We start from the raw sequence: 20,783 nt of genomic DNA on the forward strand, positions 1-20,783 counted from the left end.
GAATATAAAAATATATAATCTTGTATTTCTAAGTTAAATTGTATAGGTACTCAGTTAATAGAAAAATATATATTTTTGTTAAAAATGGACTGTTTTCTACTCGGTATAATTTCGCACTTTCGATAGAAAACAATCCATAAAACGCTTAAAGTGCATGTGTGTTGTTGAATCGCAAATAAATGCGGTAAATATGTATTATACAATAAATGAATAAAGTTACATTGTGTTTTTTATTCATATTGAATATATAGATGTCTGTACTTTCGATAGTATCACTCTAATAAAAAAAAAAACACTTACAACCGAACATAGAACCTTCTCCTTTTTGAAAGACGGTTGAAAATGATTTTCTGCTATGCTGGCGCTCCAAAATCAAAAAATCAAAATCAAAAATCATTTATTTCAAGTAGGCTCAGTTTACAAGCACTTTTGACACGTCAGTTGACTATTTGTAAAGATTCTACCACCGGTTCGGAAGGCAGGTTCTGCTGAGAAGATACCGGCAAGAAACTCAACAGTTGCTCTTTTGAAAAAGTCATACAGTATTTTAATTTACAATTGATAACAATTACAATTTCTTATAGTTTTATTTCCTGTGTGAAGGTGGAAGCTGATCCAATGGCCTCCAAGCGCTTTTATCTTTAAGGAACTCATCAATGTTGTAGTAACCTCGACTAAGTAAATGTTTTTTAACACAGTGCTTAAAGCTATGCATTGGCAGGTCCATCACAGTCTTGGGGATCTTGTTATAGAAGAGTACACCCAAACCTACAAAAGATTTTTTTACTCTTTGGAGACGATATGCAGAAATAACTAACGTATGCCCGTGTCTAGTAAGACGTGGGTTTAAATCTCCTTTTCGTTTGTACAAATTAATATTTTGTCTTACTTACTTACTCCTTTGTCCTTTCATCAATCTGACAAGTACAACAAAACTTCATTCGATTCAAACAAACGAGGATATGCTGGCTTTGTTTGAAGTCACTGCTCGCAGCGATGTAAGCTATGTATAAATATGGCAAAAATATACCTATATAATTAAGATCTAGTGACGTGGTGTTGGTTTTCGTCGCTCAGGGCAGGTTAGAAATTTGATGACCCCCATTCCCATCCCATCCCTATTTCAATTAGTAAGTATTACTTTAAAATTAAAATAATCAACGGTCATGACTCCTGATTACATTGTAAGTAGGTACAACAGCTGATTGAAAATCAAGATCACCATCACCGCTTTGGATGACAAATCTATGAAAAGAAATGGCTAACCGACTGAACCTAACAGGCTTCGCTGAGGCTTTTATTTTTCATACGTACAGTATTTTTTTATTTTGCCCTTGACTAAAATCTCCCTTGATGGTAAGTGATGAAGATGGAAGCGGGCTAACTTGCTTGGAGTTGGATGAAAATCCACACCCCTTTTGGATTTTACAGGATCTCGTACCAGAACGCTAAATCGCTTAGCGGTACGTCTTTGCTGGAAGGGTGGTAACTAGTTACTGGCCAAGGCCGAAGCCAAACCTAGACCAATTAAGAAAACCTCTATCTGCCCAGCCGGTGATCGAACCCAGGATCTCCGTCTTATATTTCCACAGCGCCGCGAAGGCCAAAAATTATGTCATGAGAATTGGGCACTAGGGGTTTCGATATGCGGTGTCATGATTCGTGTCTGTTTTTTTACCATAACTCCATTAACGGACGGAGTTCAAGTTCTCAGTTTTGAGAGAATGATAGGATTATACATCCAGTATAGAGGTATCAAAGCATCCAACTCTATGGATACGATTTAAAGTAGAACTGAACACAGACAAATTCCCACAGAGCTTAATCCATAAACATAAGTGGTAGAAATTGGTAGAGTTAACAAAATATTTTTTACATGTGGCAGCCCGAAACAAATCGATGACAGCGACGGGAATTTTCACTCGCTAAGAGTGACGACATTTTGTCAATAAATTGTAAATTTCTTCACAGTTATAGTTAAAATTCGTAGTTAATAGTGTTAAATAAGCCACGAAAATGGCAGACAATGAACAAAAAGCGATGCAGTTGATGGCGGAGGCGGAGAAAAAGCTTAATTCTTCGAAATCGTTCCTCGGTTCACTGTTCGGGTAAGAACAAAGATTGGTTCATTATTATATTGATATTATCCTCTAAATACTTACTATTGTTTTTCCTATATTACTAACAACATTTATCAACATAATTCTACGTTAATTATTAATTATAACCTCCGTCCATTGTCCCAAAAGAGTTCTTTTTATTAACAATGTTGTAAGCAAAAAATCTCGTTATTTTCCTAATATTATAGATAAGAAACAAGGTAACCCGTGTTGTATTTAATGTAAATACATAAAATACGAAATATTTTTATCTCAGGCAAGCATTTATTTGGTATGAAGTGTAGTGTTTAAATTGCACATTACATTTGTTGGGCTAAATAAGTAACACAATCAAAACAACCTCCTAATCTTTCTTTCCTAATCAAATCACATCTGCCCTTATTTCTACATTATTCTAAATTGCAACACTCAAATCATAACAAAATTATTCATATAATCACATTATAAAACTGTAAGAAAATGGATAATTTAACAGACTCACTGCACATCAGAAAATGCAATGGAACAATAAGGAACTTCTACTACACAACAAAATCACAGTTAGTGATTTTGTTGTGTAGTAGAAGTTCCTTATTCACATTTTCACTATTTGCAGATTAAAAAATTGTGTCCCAATTCCTATATTTGTGGTTAAATATTTTGTTATTCGCATTCCAAAACTGGTGTAAAATCTGCAAATTAAATCTTTAACTTGCAAAAACCTATTGCTGAAATTGTGAATGGTTGGTTTAAGAATGTGACTGCTTAAAATCACTCTGAATAGAAGCTTTTAAGAAATGTCAAGCAAGAAAAAAATTTCATAATTCTTCAAACCATTGTCTAAGACTGAAGATAATAGTTAATCAATAACTTCAATTAATTGTTTTTTCTTTTTATATTTGTTTTTTATTTTGTTACCCAAGAACATATCCTTTATAATACCATATAAAATACCATTCCATATTCTCGGTTTCTGTATTTGCAACACATTTAAAGAATGTGCTATATGATATACTTGCAATCTTTATGATGTTTCTGAACATTGTGCAATTCAAGATTTTCGGTATCCCTGGTTATCCAGAGGTGCGGTGGGAGAGCATCACCCCGCTCGACCATATAACCTACCTGAAATTGTCACATGTGTGTGGATTTTTCTACGACCTGCGCGTTTAGAGACACTAATACCTTATTATGGAGATATCAGATTGCATCTAATTATATGTGATGATAAAATTAACCATCTCGTTGGCCCTATGGTTAATCTTACGACTCATTAAATCATTATGTCCATGGCTTAAGTCCCGGGTGGGTTGATGAAATAATGAGCCTGGAGTTGAAATTAATGATAAATATATAATTCATCTATTTATTTGCTTCAAACATTATTTCTTTACATAGCTAGCCCTTGAGTACAATCTCACCTAATGGTCAGTGATGATGCAATTTAAGATGGAAGCAGGATAACTTGTTAGGAGGAGGATGAAAACCCCTTTTGGTTTCTATGCAGCATCATGGAGGCTGTCAAAGTTTACATTTAGAGTCATTGTTAGTCAAAGTTTGTTGGTGTTACACACCTGTAGGCCCAGTATTAATCAATGACATATCTCATGCAGACAAAATATGTCAACCAATTGTGGCAGAATAAAAAAATATAGCTCTCCCATCCATTTCATCCCATCTCAACAGAAGATATTGATGTTTTACCACAATGTCTTTTCTCATCATGAGATATATAATGTTGCACATCCTAGGACTATTAAGTCACAGAGACTATTATTTACAGCTTATCGTCGTTCTATCGTCTTTATAGTCTATACTATAAGAGAAGCTAATCACTGGCTCATCTCCACACTGCTAAGGCAAACAGACTGCGCACAACCACTCAGGTTGAACGCCAGTGACAGACTGACTCATTGCCCGGTGCCCCCACAACCAATGTACATGAGAATGTGTATGTAGTATTGTAGGTATCTATTTAGTATACACAAACACTACAGAATCCATAACTAATGTTACCTCCATAACAGAGGTTCATCAAAAGTGGAGGAAGCGGTGGACTGCTACCTGCGAGCAGCCAACCTGTTCAAGATGTCCAAGAAGTGGCCTCAAGCAGGCCAGGCCTTCTGCCTCGCTGCCCAGCTCCACCTGAAAGCTGGTGTGCGTCACGATGCTGCCACTAACTTCGTTGATGCGTCCAACTGCTACAAGAAGTGTGACCCTAACGGTAAGTGTGTTATTTATTTACCTGACTGATGATTTACCTGTGACACAAAATTGGTTTGTAAAGAAACGTCTGCAAACTGTAAACTACCTTTCTGTTAAATTTCAAGTTTGTAGCATTCAAAATGAAGGGTTTTCCTACAAACTTGCGAGAGCCTTTAGACCTCTTTAATCCGGCCCTATCGCAAAATCCGTTCTTAGCTATTATCTATAAACTAACTTGCTGCCAAATTTCATGTTTGTACATTAAGCGGGACTCAAGATTTCGTGATGAATGACCTTTCGCATTTTTATATTATGATGAAACGTGATAGACTACTGGATATGACCTGTGTTTGAATCAGAGAGCGTAGGTTCGAATGCGGTCTGGGGCATGCACTACCAACTTTTCAGTGATGTGTAACATATGGTTTTAAATAAGTAAACAATCTGAATAATTTACAGGTATACTCCGCGCCACGTAAGTCCCGTAGATGAGGCGCTAATGTCTTAATGGCGCTCATTGTGATTTAGTAATAGCGATTTTATTGTCATTTGTGTAAGGCGCTGTCAATTTTAATTCAGGTTTTAGCCGCGGGACTTCTTTTGTGGCGCGGAGTCTATAGCTCGGCAAATTCGTTGATGACACTCCCATGATATGCGGGCGCCGGGGGAAAGGACTGCGCGGGTATGAAGTCGTGCGCGGGGCATCGCTAAACCCCCCCCCCCCCTCCCGGCCCGCGCGCACCATCGGGAGTGTTACGAAGGAATTTGCCAAGCTATAGTCTTATTTGTCATATTAGCATAGTGACATCATGTATCGTGTAATTCCACTTAATCATACCAAGGGCAATTAGTTCCCACCTCAGTATGACACTGATAACGTCCATTCAAGTGCAGTCTCTTATCGCGATTTTTTCGCCATAGTAAATCACTTTGGCAATTTTTAAGATTGCCTACCTATGTACTTAAACAACAAACAATACACTTTTAGTTGACCACTTGGTTAGTAATGTTTCAAACAATATACTTAACAATATGCTTGTAGAAACACTTGAGTGACTGGATGTTTTGCGACATTGGCCGTCAATGGACATAGGGTCTTTGGTGTATTGCTTGGCAAGTTCGTTCGTAACACTCGTAGAAAGAGAATCGACGTGCTACTAGGGGCAGATCTGTGTCCCGTAGCTTAAGGTTGAACATGTGTCTATTAAGTCCACAGTGTCGGGTAGTACCCGGACTAATATACATAGGTTTACACACTGCTCTGCTCGCGCAAATTGTCGTGACGCCCTATACTATGGTCTGGCAAGTTCGTTGATAGCACTCCCATGATATGCGGGCAACGGGGGGGAAAGACTGCGCGGGTGTGAAATCGTGCGTGCGGGGAACTGACGTGCATCAGTCGTGGGTTTTCATTCATCGCTACACGCCCCCCGGCTCGCGTCGAATACCGATCGTGTTACGAACTAACTCGCCAAGCTATAGACAGAGTTTCTGTGTCCCTGTCCTTGTGTCCTTTTTGTTGGTAAACAGTACATCGAGTATGGCTGTGTTATAGTCATATAAGTCGGCACCCGCACGGTAAATCCATGGAATGCTAAGATATTCGCCTCTCTCAAAATTGTTTTTTTTTTTGTTTTTTTTAAGAAATAAAGATTCTATTAATTGATTATGAAACACGGCTAAAACTCACATAATATAAGGTGGGAGTATGCCCGACTAATTTCTAAAATAAAGATTCTGCTTATTTTTAATAATTATTTATTTAAAAAAATTAAAGTTAAAGCCTATGTTATGGATAGAAAACGCTTTTTTAGGGCATGAAAGCATTATGTGCTAATAGGACTGTCTGTGCCAATCAACGTGAAAAATAGGACTTAAGTCTAATGTGCCTGTTATTTTACCAGCAACCAGGCTTTTAGATCTAAACTGCGTTACTTCCGAGTTTTATGATAGTAGCTACCAGTAGCGAAGGCTGAAATTTTGTAATAGGTAACCCGGTCATGTATCTTTTAGTCATGCGTGCAGGCGTTTATTGTACAGATTGTAGAAACTAAGTAATATTATATACCTATTTCCAGTGTATATGATAAATTATAATTATGAATATGTACGAGTATGTATATAAAAGGTAAGCTAGTAAGAATCGGGTTGTTTAGACTTCGTTGCTGGTAGCTACTACTATCAAAATACAATTTTTAGCTTTAAAATATGGCTGATCCATAAGTTACAACTGACCTATATTTTCAATACTTTGGTATAAAGGGAGGCACTTTGGCTCAAGGGAATGAAGGAATAAATCTGTAAATCAATTATCGCTCGTAGAATAAAGACACGCCGCAGTGCGAAAGCCAAGTTCGGTAGACCAGTACATCGGCAGAATATGTTTACTAACGTCGACTATCATATCACACTATCACACTTCTTCACACTATCACACTTCACACTAATATCACACTAACATTATAAAGGTGTAAGTTGTTACTCTTTTACGCTGCGGCTACTGAAGCGATTTGGCTGAAATTTGGAATGGAAATAGATTTTACTCTGGATTAACACAGGCTACTTTTGATCCCGGAAAATCCATAGTTCCCGCGGGATTTGTGAAAAACTGAATTCCACACGGACGAAGTCGCGGGCGTCCGCTAGTTTTTTTTATATTTTCGACCCTCAACTCGAAAATTAGTTTTGCATATTTAAGGCAAGTTTAAATAGGATTTCTTATAAATTAGTGATTTTTTTAACTAAATGTAATATTGAAAAAACAAATACAAAATATAAGTACCTAAATAGTTGCTAAAGAACTGGGTAGATATTAAAACTTAAACGTGACACTGAAGAAAACCTACTATGCTAAATGAACATTTTTGTATGGAAGATGGCATAATCGACCCGCCGCCATTTTGATTGTTTTTGAAACCACGACGCACAACGAAGGTAAAAGGTGCACTGATTATTTTATTTAAATAGGCTAGTTGACACTTTTTTTTAAATGCTCTTAAGTAGTTCATTATCGTTCTACTAGATTGAAATTTTTTTTCATATTTTTTTGAGCCACAGTTTTGTTAAATGTTTTTGTCAATACGAGCTAAAATGCATGTCTGCCATGACGGTCTATATTTATACTGTTCTATGACGTCACAAATTCATTGTAACAAATCCCTTACAAACGGAGTGTTTGACAAAGATATTAGTTAACAAATAGTTTGACGTTTAGTACATCAAGTGTGTTAGTGACGTCATAAAATAGTCGACAGCGTTTTTGACGTTTGGAATATTTGAAAAAAATACGTGATATTTAAATGAAGTTCTATAAGAAATCCATAACTTATATCAATTGATATTGATATATTTCAGACCCTTATTCTAAGTACTACACGAAATTAACATTGTTAATATTAAACTTGTCAACTACCCTATTGTCGAAAGTTCAAGATAACTATACTACAAAATAAACAGCCGAATATATTTTTATTATTTTTTCTCTTTCCTCCATCCCGTCGAATGCATATATTCATCACAAGAATGAATATGTATGTATGGATGACTGCTACGTATGTCATAACGGCTAAGTATGTGTTACAGAAATAAAATATCGTCTTTCTTTTCAGAGGCTGTCTCGTGTCTTCTGAAAGCAATTGAAATCTACACTGACATGGGAAGATTTACTGTAGCAGCTAAACAACATCAGGTATAAAATTAACTTATAATTAAAAGGGAGTTTCTTTATGAATGCTTCAGTGGTAATTATATCAAGCACCAACAGGGAACCATGAATGCAGGTGGTTCAATAGCCAAACAATGGCGACTGAAAGTCTTTAAAAGAGGCCCATGTCCAACAGTAGACATCCATTGGCGAAAAATGATGGGTGTTCTAATATATAATACCAGAATGTTCACCAAGATTAATGAGCCCAAACTCGATAGGTATGCCTTGTTTGTTTTAAGAGTTCCTTTGACCAACTTCCGATTCCATCATCAGATGTGATCCACGATACCATATTATTGCGTCAAGTCAAGTCACGCAAGTATTTCAATCAAATCGTAGGTCGGGAAGCGATTTTAAATTAGCTAAAAAATTTAATTATGGTAACTAGCCACAACCCGTTATAGCCCATGAACCTCTATTTCTGCCTTCGAGGGCGCAGGTTCAAATCCAGTCAGGGGCATGCACTTTTCAGTTATGTGCATTTTAAGAAATTAAATATCATGTGTCTGTCAAATGGTGAAGGAAAAACATCGTGAAGAATCCTGAGAATTTTCTAAATTATCTTAGCGTGTGAAGTCTGCCAAACCATATTGGGCCAGTGTGGCCATGACCCTCATTCTGAGAGGAATCTCATGATCAACAGTAGCCGATACCTACTATCTTAAAATCCTTTCTTTCCATCATAGTCACAATCGCCAATTACTGATCATAAATGGTTTAATGTGGGCATAGGGAACATTTTGAGCAGGGAGGTGAGTGTTGAGGATAACCAAAACCCAAGGTCACAAGTACTGGATCCCGCTCGAGTGTTTCCTCTACCTCAAAATGATGGTACATTGTCCACAGAACATAGCGGAGCTGTACGAGACGGAGTGCGTGGACCTGGCGCGCGCCATGCAGCACTACGAGCAGGCGGCGGACTACTTCCGCGGCGAGGAGTCCACCTCCTCCGCCAACAAGTGCATGCTGAAGCTAGCGCAGTACGCCGCGCAGCTCGAGCACTACGACAAGGCCATCCAGATCTACGAGCAGGTATGTGCGCTGGGGGTATGACTCTGGACAGGACATTGCTCAATAGATAATAAAAATGTCCAGGTTGTGGTGAGGAAGACACCAGCTATCACTTGTAAAGCTGAGTGTCCCAGGATCGCACTGGTAAGATGGGATTAGGAAATGATAAATTAAATGAAGCAGACCTGACGAATCTCAATAAACCTCGCAATATTACCTATAATATTGTCAGGTTGACAAAGGCTACAGGAAGGTTTGGGGGGAAAACTGATGAAAGTCCGCAGAAGAACCAAACTCACTGACATAGCTCAGCGAGTTGCGAAGCTGAAGTGGCAGTGGATGAGGCACGTAGTTCGAAGGGCCGATGGATGTTGGCGTCCCAAAATGCTGGAATGGCAACCTCGCACTAGAAAGCGCAGTGTTGGTCGACGCCCCACTAGGTGGACTGACATCAAGCGATGCACAGGGATTTGCTGGATGCAGGCGGCTCAGTATCGTGATGTTTAGAAGTGCCTACAAAAGGCCTATGTCCTGAATTGGACGTCATTGGCTGATATGATGATGACTGTCGAGGCTGTTTTATACGTTAGTTCTTAGAGACGCCATGCACTAACAAGTAGAAGAATACTACTAAGTGTGCTATTCGGCCGCCATACTATACTCCTCGTGCTGCCGCGATGTTGCCCTGTTTATCCACTCTCTCTGTAAATACTTGCGCGACTGGCCACGGAAATATTCCCTTGAATATTCGCAGCACGATTTGTTTTGGCAGGGAGAACAAAAGGAGCGGAGTGTTAACTGTCAAGGACGTTCTTAACCCTACACCCATCGGCCACAAGTCCGGGAATTCCGCTCGGAACTTTGTAGGACAAGTAATGTGGCCGCACAATTTCCTTCATTACTTTCTTCGCTGCTCCCCACGCCAGTCTGGCAGTGCCTGGCAGCACCATTCTCAGACCAATTATTGTATAGGACCTGCCTCGCTTGACGTTACTTTTCTGTCAAAGAATATTATCAACGATCTAATGCGATTATAAAAACTGTCTCTATAGAATCGATGTTAAATAGATGTAATCGTGTTCGTCAGTTAAAGAGCTCCGTAAAAATACCTTTTTGTGTAATTGAATTGTGTAAAAAACGGGCAAAAACTTCTAGTTTAGTATAAGATATATACCAAATCTAAGCTCGTTTACTTCAGAAAATGACAGACAATTTTGTTCGTGACTATGAGTGCGATACAGGTCCTTCTATAATTGGTCCGAGGCACCATTAGATCCTTTCCAGTGGTTACTATAGTCACTTGTAAATGTTGCAGATCGCGAAGTCGTCATTGGACAACAGTCTGCTGAAATACAGCGCCAAGGAGTACATGTTCCGCGCCGCGCTGTGCCACCTGTGCGTGGACATCCTGAACGCGCAGCACGCACTCGAGAAGTACTGCGGCCTCTACCCCGCCTTCACCGACACCAGGGAGTGCAAGCTCATCAAGGTGAGCTCAACCACCGACCTATCCGCAAGGAATATATTAGATGATCACACTTACTCGTATATCACATATCGTAGGCCTGCCATCATTCATACCTTCCTATTTTGATGGATCACAAATCAAATCATATCAAAAATCATTTATTTCAAGTAGGCTCAATTTACAAGCACTTTTGATACGTCAGTTGACTATTTGTAAAAATTCTAAAACCGGTTCGGAAGGCAGGTTCTGCTGAGAAGAAACCGGCAAGAAATTCAACAGTTGCTATTTTGATGGATCACTACAGAGCCTGGTATCCTTCCTTATTGGAAAAGGTATATGGACCTTACCCAAGCACCTATAGTGGTGGCACTATGGCTGCGGATCAAAAATATCACTCTCTTTCATCCCATCACTATGAAATAGAACGATGTTTACACCGTTATTTGCACAATACCAGTGGCAGTAAGGACACCTTCCACAAGCAAGTGCAGTCCGGACTTGTGATTTTGGGTGTAGGTTTAAGCGATCCCTTAAGATTGCATATAACAATCACCTCCCCTGCCCGACATGTTATCCATGCCGACACTAAACTTTTTGTGATCAATAATTACAACAAAACATTATTGCACAAAATCACTAATGCGATTAGAAGCGTGACGGTGTCCACACGCTGCCTAACAAACAACTGAGCTCAAGTCATCTAATACCCTCTTATTTATAATAATAATAATAATAATAATAATAAAGTCTTTATTTTTCATACAAATTAGTAATACAATTTTTTTTTTTTTTTTTTTTTTTTTTTTTTTTTTTTTTTTTTTTTTTTATTTTCTTTTTTATTTTACGTTTGCATGAATCCCATTGTATTGGGTATAGGCCTCCTCCAGCAATTTCCACTTTCGTCTGTCCCTTCCTGACCTCAACCAATCCCCACCAGCCACTTGAGCAATGTCGTCTGTCCAGCGCTTCTGAGGTCTGCCAACTCTCCTTTTGCCTAGTGGACCCTGCCATTCAGTGACCCTAAGTGTCCACCTGGCGTCTTTCAACCGCGATATATGTCCTGCCCATTGCCATTTCTGTTTCAAGGCATGTTTTAAGGCGTCTGTGACTCTGGTTCTTTCTCTGATCATTTTATGTCTGACTTTATGGATTTTTTTCAATTTCAGCATACTGCGTTCCATTGCCCTCTGACATGACCTTACTTTGCCTTTGGTTTTGTTATCAAACAGCCATGTTTGGCTGGCATATGTTAGGCATGGTAAAATACAGGTGTCCATTACTATTTTTTTGTGTTTTGAAATATAGTTTCCTTTAAAAATCTCCTTTTGTGCCCAGTATCTGCTCCAGGTTATGTTTATTCTCCTGTTTATTTCCATCTCGTTGTTGATTGTGTCAAATGACACTTGCTTCCCCAGATAAATATACTTATCTACATATTCTATCATTTTATTATTTACTTTTATAGGCTTTAATTGGCTGTTGGACATGATTTTAGTTTTGTCTGGGTTCATATTTAGACCTACTTTTTTGCTTTCCACATCTAAGACTTGTAGCATTTTTTCTAGGGATGGTGCAGTTTCGCTAAAAAGGGCTATGTCATCTGCAAACCTCAGATGCGTTAGGCGACGGTTTTTTATCTGTATACCCTTACTTCCCCATTCTATGTTTTGAAAGACACCTTCAAGCACTGCTATAAATAGTTTTGGTGAAAGCGGGTCACCTTGTCTTAGGCCTCGTCTAATGGGGATCATTTCACCTTTCCTTTCTAGCTTTATTCTGCTTACACTTTTGGAATACAGGTCTTTAATAATTTGAATATATCTGTTATCCACTTTGTTGTTCTCCAGTGTATGCCATATAGATGTGTGTATTATACTGTCGAATGCTTTAGAATAATCCACAAAAGCTATATAAAGTGGTCTATTAAATTCTTTGTATTTTTCTATAAGTTGTTCTATAACATGAATGTGGTCAACTGTGGAAAAACCTGCACGGAATCCTGCCTGTTCAATCGGTTGGTTCATATCAATTGTTGGTGTTATTCGACTAAGTATAATTGATGAAAATAGCTTGTAAATGGTCGGTATCAAACTAATTGGTCTATAGTTACCGATGTCAAGGGGGTTCCCTTTTTTGTATAGTAGAACAATGTTTGAGCTACCCCACTGTATAGGTATGGAGCCTTGTTCTATCACTTTGTTAAATAATCTTGTTAAGATGTTAGTTAGTATTGGTGCTCCAATCTTTATGGCCTCATTTGTTATATGATCAGGTCCTGGGCATTTGTCAGGTTTTAGTTTACATATATATTTAAGCACTTCTTGTTCATCAATGGCTTGTACTATACCTTCTGAGTTTTCGGAGGTCTTGATGATTGGACCTACCCTTTCCTCTGCTATGTCATCATGATATCCATAAAGGTTTCTATAGAATTCCGTGGCACTGTCAATTATTTCTTTCCTTGTTCTCATTTCTTGTTGACCCGTTTCTAGTTTTGTTATCCAATTTTTGTGTGTGTTTAAATCCTTGAGACCCCTCTTCGTACTTCGAAATTGTTTCAGGCTTTTTTCTAATATCTGTTTTCTGTGGTCTTTATAATCTTTTCTGATGGCTTTGTTTGTTGTTTTGAATAGATTTTTAAGTTTTGTTTTATCTTCTTTGGTTTTATTTTTTTGTTTCATTAAATTGGAGCGTTCAATTATTAGATTTTGTGTTGATTCACTTAGTATTTTTGTTGTTTTAGGGTCTTTATCCACTTTCAGGCTTTGTTTAATTATTGTTTCCAGGGCATCATAGCAAGTTTGAACATCTATATTGTTGCATATGTCTGTTGGGTGGTTAATAATATTTTTTCTCAAGTTATTTAGGTACTTGGATTTTTCATTATCAGTTTCAGGCAATTCTGGTAATGTTTTGAATGCCCTTCTTGACAATGATGGCTTTTCCAGTTTCAGAGAGGCTCTGACTAGTCGATGGTCCGATGGAAAGTCTATTTTGCTCAGAACTTCTATGTTTGTTATAGACTTGGGCTGGTTACTCATAATGAAGTCTATTTCGTTTTTGGTTTTTCCGTCAGGGGAAATCCAAGTAAATCTGCGGCTGGGCTTTTTCTTGAAGCATGTGTTCATTATACAGAGCTTATGTTCATAGGCATATTGGATTAATCTCTCACCCCTTTGGTTACGTTTCCCATAGCCATAGTTACCCAGTATGAGATTTTCTTTCTTCTTAGGTTTTCCAATCTTGGCGTTGAAGTCCCCTAGTATCAATATGTTTTTGTCAGGTGTATCGTGAGCTTTTTCCAGGTCTTCATAGAATTTGTTTAGTACATCTTCATCTGCTTCTTCAGTTGGTGCATATACTTGAATGAGTGATAACTGGAATTCTCCAAATTGCATGCGTAGTAAGGCTACCCGTTCTGATATTCCTGCAAACTCGACGATGTTGGCCTTGTGCTTCCTGTCAATAAGAAACCCAACTCCGTGCAGTCCAGGTGTATCTCCCTTATAGCAGAGAATGTGTTCAATGTGTTCCTCGATATTGCATCCTAGTTTTCTCACTTCTGCCAATCCGATTACATCAATTTTCACATTCTTCAGTGCATTTTCAAGTTCAATAAATTTTTCTGTTGATGCTAAAGATCTCACATTATATGTTCCAATTTTTATGACTGTTTTTGTTTTGATTGTTGATTTTGATTTTTGTTTAGCTGTTGCTGGAGGGTTTTGGTCTAATTCCCCACGGAGACCAGCCGGATTGGGGAATGTTTTTCTATTTGTTGTGCTAATGTCTGTTTGGTTATTGTTTGTCCGGCTGCCGAGTTCCTATGCTTGTTTACTGGAGGCAAGAGTAGTGAAGGAATTGCTTCTTCCACGCATCATGTCAAAAGCATTTGATCTGTTTGTTTTTGTAGTTTTATTAGGTTGTTGACTGTTGTGTTGTGCAGAATTTTGTGGTGAAATTGAAACCGAGCGCTCTCGTTTACGTTTCTCTTTTGTTTGTAGATTATCTTGTATGATGAGTTTATCATACTTTAATACAGCATATTTTCCCTTCTGCCTTTCCTCTAATAGCTGTTGTTGGAGTTCCTTTCTTTTTATCATCACGTTTTTAGGATAGTCTTCTGACAAGTAAATTCCAGACAGTTTTTTCTTGTTCCTCATTATTTGTTCTTTTTTCCAAGCATGTGAAAGGGAGATGAGAACAGGTCTTGGTTTTTCATTTTCTGCACCTTTTTTTCCCAAGCGGTACATATTGTTGATGTCGTTTTCACTAATATTTATATTGGTTTTTGTATGGATTATTCCAGTAACCATCTCCATCAGATTGTGTTTAGAAAGCTCCTCTTCTTTGATTCCAAAAGCTATGATATTATTTTTGCGGTTTTCGCGCTCTAAATTATCAATTTTTTCGCGTAACTTCATATTTTCGGATTTCAAATCCCTTAGTTCTTTGACTATTGGGTTCAATTTTTCATCCATTCTCTCCATAATTAAATTCGTTTGCCTTTGCATTTCCAACTTCATGTCATCGAAAAGTGATATAATATGCTTATCCATATTCATGTGAATCGGAACGTAGTTGGTCTTTGGTTATTCTATATGGCAACACTTTGACAAATGTCAGCAATGTCAGTTGAAAATTATGATAGCTGTCACTTTATTGTTGACTAGCATTAATGTCAAAATATGACGTCGGCTCAATAACCTCAAATAAATTGTAAAGTTTGGGACGCGATTTGTTCGTTTAATACGTCGCTTTACTACAAAGTTTATTATTTAGAATGTGTCACTATCACTTTTGCACTGATTTTACACTCGCGCACTATGTTTTTCAGTGTTTTACTGTATTTTTAATTATTTTTTGTCGGGAGCGTCTGCTATTACGTGTTTGCACTTTGACAACCGGAAGTCGAAAAATTCCTCTTATTTATACCATCACTTATGCAACAACTTCGTACAAATGCTCCTCCCTCCCTCCACAAAAAGATAAATGAATGTAAATACCACCCGTAATCGAGTAGTCGACCAAATGTTGGTATCGGTCGCTATTGCTAGTCGTTACGTATATTTTAGGCCTAATGAGATAAATATACTCAGAGGCACAATTATCCGCCCACTTTAAAATACTCGTGTCATATTAAAGTGGGCGGATAATTCTGCCTCTGAGTATATTTAAGTTACTTTTCATTTAAATAAAAAAAAATACATTAATTTCAGGAGCTGATCGAACATTTGGAAGACCAGAACGTGGACGCGTACACCGAAGCGGTGAAAACATACGACAGCATATCCCGCCTCGACCAGTGGTACACCACCATGCTGGTGCGTATCAAGAAACAGATCAACGACAACCCGGACCTGCGCTGAACTGGCCCCCACAACCCGCCCGCCCCTGTAAGTCGCTTTGTTGTCTGCGGATAGAAAAAAAAAAACTTTCATAAACATTTTGGATTCTTTTAACTTTAACTGCTATTTTAGATATACTCAGAGGCACAATTATCCGCCCACTTTAATATGACGCGAGTATATTAAAGTGGGCGGATAATTGTGCCTCTGAGTAAAGAATATAATGGACAGTGGCGTGCACTTCATAGATGCTAAAATTCACTGTCTACCCTAAGAGCTCAATACAAACCTATGATGGACTGCAGAATACATTGTCGGACAAGGAATTTCCAATACTTATAGTGCATACCCTAGTTAAAAACCTGCACGCCACTGATAATGGAGGGTAGGAGAACCTTTCTTTGGACAAATTGAGTATTTCAGTGTCAAAATAACTTAACAAGTTACGATAGTACTGAAAAAAATCAGCAACTTAATACTACCGGTATATAAATATATAGTATACCGGTTATCCTGCCTGATCTCTCACCGGTCGTGTCGGTCTGCCGTCCCATCGGATTTCGAGAGTGAGGGAAGAGAGAGTGCACCTGTGCTTGCGCATACACTTGTGCACTATAATATCTCCTGCGTACATGGCTAATCTCACCATGAGATTAGCCGCCGTAACCGAAAAAAAAATAAAAGTCGGTCGGGAGCATATTATTATTATACCGGTTATAAAATTAAGATACAATGGCGGTATTTTTTAAGTGTAACTTCTTCACGCACGCTTGACTTGGGGAGTAAGCTTAGTGCGTAACGAAAAGTGTAATCGGGCGAGGCGAACGAACGTTGGTAGGGTAAGCTAAAGAAGTTGTAATTCAGTTGAGTGATCTAAAGCAAACTTGTTTTTTGAAGTGATAACTTCTTATGGGTGGGTAAACCGATTCGTAACGTAACGCGTTACGGCGCCATTCTGTCTGGATTTTATTTCTCTCGCATACGACAGCAGGTTAAGTTATCACTTCTGTTAAGCGTCTAGCACACGTTTTTTTTAAATTATCTCTTGTTGTACTGTGTGTGAAATGTCCTTTAGAAAGTTTAATAATGGTGGCGCCATCAATATGAAGGTCTAATTAAAGTCCAATGGACATTTCATACAGTGTTGGTTCTCCTATACCCTACCATCCATACTGTATATCTATCTGTAATTAGGTAGTTAAGTCATTTTGTTTATGGTGGTTTTTGACAAATCTCTGGGCGTGAAAACTATTTTTTTTAACACGCAAAGAATTGCGTGTAGTTATTTGAGCTAGATTAAAGCAATATGAAGTAAATATCAACAATTAGGAATAAAAACAAATTGTATAAGTCTTAAGAAACACAATAGTGCCTGTTCAATTGTACACAAATCTAAGGTAAACTAAATTGCCAGCTGAAAAACCTAAATATCCTTTTCAAAAATGTAAACTTTTTGCTAGATCTTCTATGGTCTGACTAAAAGAAATATCAAAGTGTAAAAATTTGGCAAAAAAAGGTGAAAATACAGAGTGAAACTTGTCAATATATCTAACATAACGTAAACTACATAAAAAACATACACGAAATACATCTATCCTTTTCACAATGTTCTCTGTAGAAAGGGAAAGACCTATATTCAGAGTTGTTAATAAAGTTTAGAAATTTCTGTACCACTGAATTGGCACTATTATTATTACTATACTCAGGGGCACAATTATCCGCCCACTTTAATATGACGCGAGTATATTAAAGTAGGCGGATAATTGTGCCTCTGAATACATTACTTAAATAACATTTAATAATGTTTACAATAGTGGCTTTTTGGATTAATGTTATATAACTTATATCTCATTTTTGTATCAATGATAAAAAAAAAACGTAATATTGTTGATAATATAATATGACTTTATGCGACGCAGCGGCGGGTGCGACCGATATTATTTCAATTTCAACTCTTGTAGCATATTTATTGCCTATTACATTACATTTGATTGAATAGGTTAGGCATAGGATTACACTACCGGGCAAAAAAAGCTATCAATTTACTAGGGTACAATAATATAATGTAATTTTTTTCTGTGGATGGTTATTGCCTGTTAAATCTTGTCAAAATCTTTTTTATACTATGTACAAATATATTAATTTAAATAAATAAATATAAACATTATCATTGTTTAATTGTTTTAATGACAGTTTGTTTAAAATTTATATTTGCAGTAAACAGTATTAGTATAAAATTAAAAACGGAACGCAACGAACGAAGTTTTTGCTAGTCAAAAATATTGTACTAACACTTTTAAATATGTATATATATGTAGTCAATTTTGCATTCATTTAATAATTATTGTTATCCACAAAATTATTAATTTTAGTAAATTTTCTATAAATTGCTATAATTTTGTGAATACAAAGTTATAAAAAATGATGCGACTACATTGTAAGTGTAAGCAAGTATTGACTGCTAACTCGCCTGATGTAGCAGATTTTTTAACATTTTTTTTTAAATAAGTGTGCCTAATTTTTTTGCCCGGTAGTGTAATTTAAAAATTTAGTATTCAAGAATTAGTTATTACAATGTAGTAGTTAAGTCGAGGGTTTTCTAAGGATCATGATTAATAAGCAATGCACTGCAAAAATATTCCATATGTATAAGTACACTAGAATTATAATATAAAAAAGTCTTATATTATGGCAACACTTAATAACAATGCATTTTTAGGCTTAATAAGACTTTATTTCAAATCTTTGAATAAAATGTAGGACTCATTTATTTTATAAATATGCTCAAAAGGCTAAGAAAATTTATTATGGTACTTGATAAAAATGAAGTAATTATATTTTCATTTTGAATTTTGTTAGTCGAATCTGAGTCTTACTGGTGATAAGTACTAAAAATATAGACTTCAAGATCAAGTACTGACCTTCAAAATAATAACAAATTGGTTTTGATTCAGAAAAAAATTGATTTGTAAACAATTTGACATATGTCAGAATAGATTATTGAACTTTAAATTCATTCACGAAATAATGCTTTAAAATAAAGCTTTTAAAAGATCTTTGGAATCATTGAATAGTCAAAATGTATCTCAATTTGTAACAATATGGAATGTATTAAAAATCACCTTGATTTTGTCATAATATGGTAGATATTTCCATAAAAAATGAAAAATGCTACCAAAATAGTAATGTTTAAAATTGATAATAATCTCTATAACCATAGCAAAAGTGATAAGTACTTAGTTGCTTTTGTTAAGTTTTTCATTAGTGATGATAAATCCTATTAAAGTGGTAGAATTTCATGACAAATAATTGTATTATTTATAAATACTTTCATTTTATTTATTTTTTTGTAATGGTAACATTAAATTGGTATTCTTTAAAAGAGTTGTAAATCTACCAAAACCTGAAGCGAATCCTACAGAATGTTGTTGCTAGGATTAAAAATTGTATAATTATTAATTTGTTGTTGTAAATATGTATGTTAATTTTTATTAATGATTTAATGAACGCGTTTCGTTATTGAGTAAATATATTTTTTTTGTTTATTTTTGGTTTTTTATTTTCGTTACTCTTTTGGAGATTTGTAGATCAGTGACATTTCTATGAAAAGACGAAAAGTATGGAGCAATTAATACTAGGCAACAATTCAATGTAGAGCAATATCAGTTGCAATTTTTGAGACAATATTACTTCAAAAAGTACTGAATATAATAGACTAAATGTTGGACTATGCTAACTGATGTGGTAATCTGGAATTATTTCATTACAATTCTGCAATAGGAATGATGACAGTTTTTTAAATTGTATATAAATTAAGAATATACTAATAGCAAAGCAATTTTGTAAAAGTAACAGGGTATCTGCGATCACTACTTTCGGAGCTATAGGTATTTAAAGGGTCAGATTTGCGGCGCTGTCGCGGATCCCTGAAAAACGCCCCCTACAAAATGGCACGATTTAGTGACGTCGTTGGCTCGCTGATCGTTAGTTTTGTATGGGCGTTCAAACAAAATTACTAATATCTTTGTTATTTGTGCGTTTATGTTTATAGTTCATATATTAAAAAATGTCACATTTAATGTAAGGAAGCTAAAACTGCATGAATTTTCATCTATTACGATAAAAAAAATTTAATAGATTTTGAAATTTTATAATCTTATTTATTTTGCAAATATCCAGACAATATTTGATTTTTATGTATAAATTTGTTAACATTGACCTTATTTAATGTATCATAAAAATCAATATATTCAAACCTAGTCATCATCCCCATTGTTGAGATAATATTGTTTCAAATAACACTGTAACGAGTAAAAATTTAACAATGCTAACTGACGTATGGATCCATGTGGAGCAATTTCGTTAAAACTGAGCAATTGTTTGGGCAATATTCATTTCAATAATACTGAATAGAATACAACAAAAGATAAACTATTCTATGCGATTTACTCTTATAAAAATAGCAAAATATTGTGTTAAAAAGTTACAGCATGGTAATTAAATGTTTTTTACATTGATAGCTGTCCATTGAGGGTATTAATCATTGCTGTTATTGACTTCATTAAATATTACATCACAGTCACGCTATTTGCTTACTGCTACCTTCATAATATAAGGTTCAGGATAACTTACCCAACAAAACAGTATTAGTACAGTACTGCGCGGGTGTGAAATCGTGCGTGCGGAGAACGTGCATCAGTCATGGGTTTTTCATTCATCACTACACGCCCCCCGGCCCGCGCTGAACATCGAAAGTGTTACGAACGAAGTTGCTAAGGTATTATAGACTATAGTATAGGTATGCACCAAACTTCGAGTCTGTTCTGAACACGAGGCGAATGGTTCAGTATGAAACATATCCCAGCATATACTTACGCTGTGTAGAAGTACAGCGTGTTGTAATGTCAGATCGGATTAAAGTCCGGCCGCTCAGAGATTGCGGTTCT

The 20,783-nt window shown here is 36.4% G+C and overlaps 1 protein-coding gene across 1 annotated transcript; it reads left to right on the top strand.

Annotated features, from left to right (window-relative positions):
* The first annotated feature begins 1,889 nt into the window (after nt 1-1,889).
* Nucleotides 1,890-19,382, top strand: LOC112043379 (alpha-soluble NSF attachment protein). The gene is made up of 6 exons (XM_024078769.2): nt 1,890-2,108; nt 4,127-4,323; nt 7,913-7,992; nt 8,857-9,042; nt 10,337-10,510; nt 15,709-19,382. Exons 1-6 carry the CDS (start codon nt 2,017-2,019, stop codon nt 15,856-15,858), a joined length of 879 nt encoding a protein of 292 aa, XP_023934537.1. The 5' UTR covers nt 1,890-2,016; the 3' UTR covers nt 15,859-19,382.
* The last annotated feature ends 1,401 nt before the right edge of the window (nt 19,383-20,783 follow it).

This window comes from Bicyclus anynana, chromosome 22 (genome assembly GCF_947172395.1).
Source record: "Bicyclus anynana chromosome 22, ilBicAnyn1.1, whole genome shotgun sequence".
Lineage (NCBI taxonomy): Eukaryota > Metazoa > Arthropoda > Insecta > Lepidoptera > Nymphalidae > Bicyclus > Bicyclus anynana.

What these genes read in the sequence shown, in the direction of transcription:
- LOC112043379 (XM_024078769.2), top strand. Translation starts at nt 2,017, where the DNA reads ATGGCAGACAATGAACAAAAAGCGATGCAGTTGATGGCGGAGGCGGAG. An exon ending in TTCCTCGGTTCACTGTTCGG is followed by an intron (nt 2,109 to 4,126) that starts GTAAGAACAAAG and finishes CCTCCATAACAG; the next exon opens with AGGTTCATCAAAAGTGGAGG. An exon ending in CAAGAAGTGTGACCCTAACG is followed by an intron (nt 4,324 to 7,912) that starts GTAAGTGTGTTA and finishes CTTTCTTTTCAG; the next exon opens with AGGCTGTCTCGTGTCTTCTG.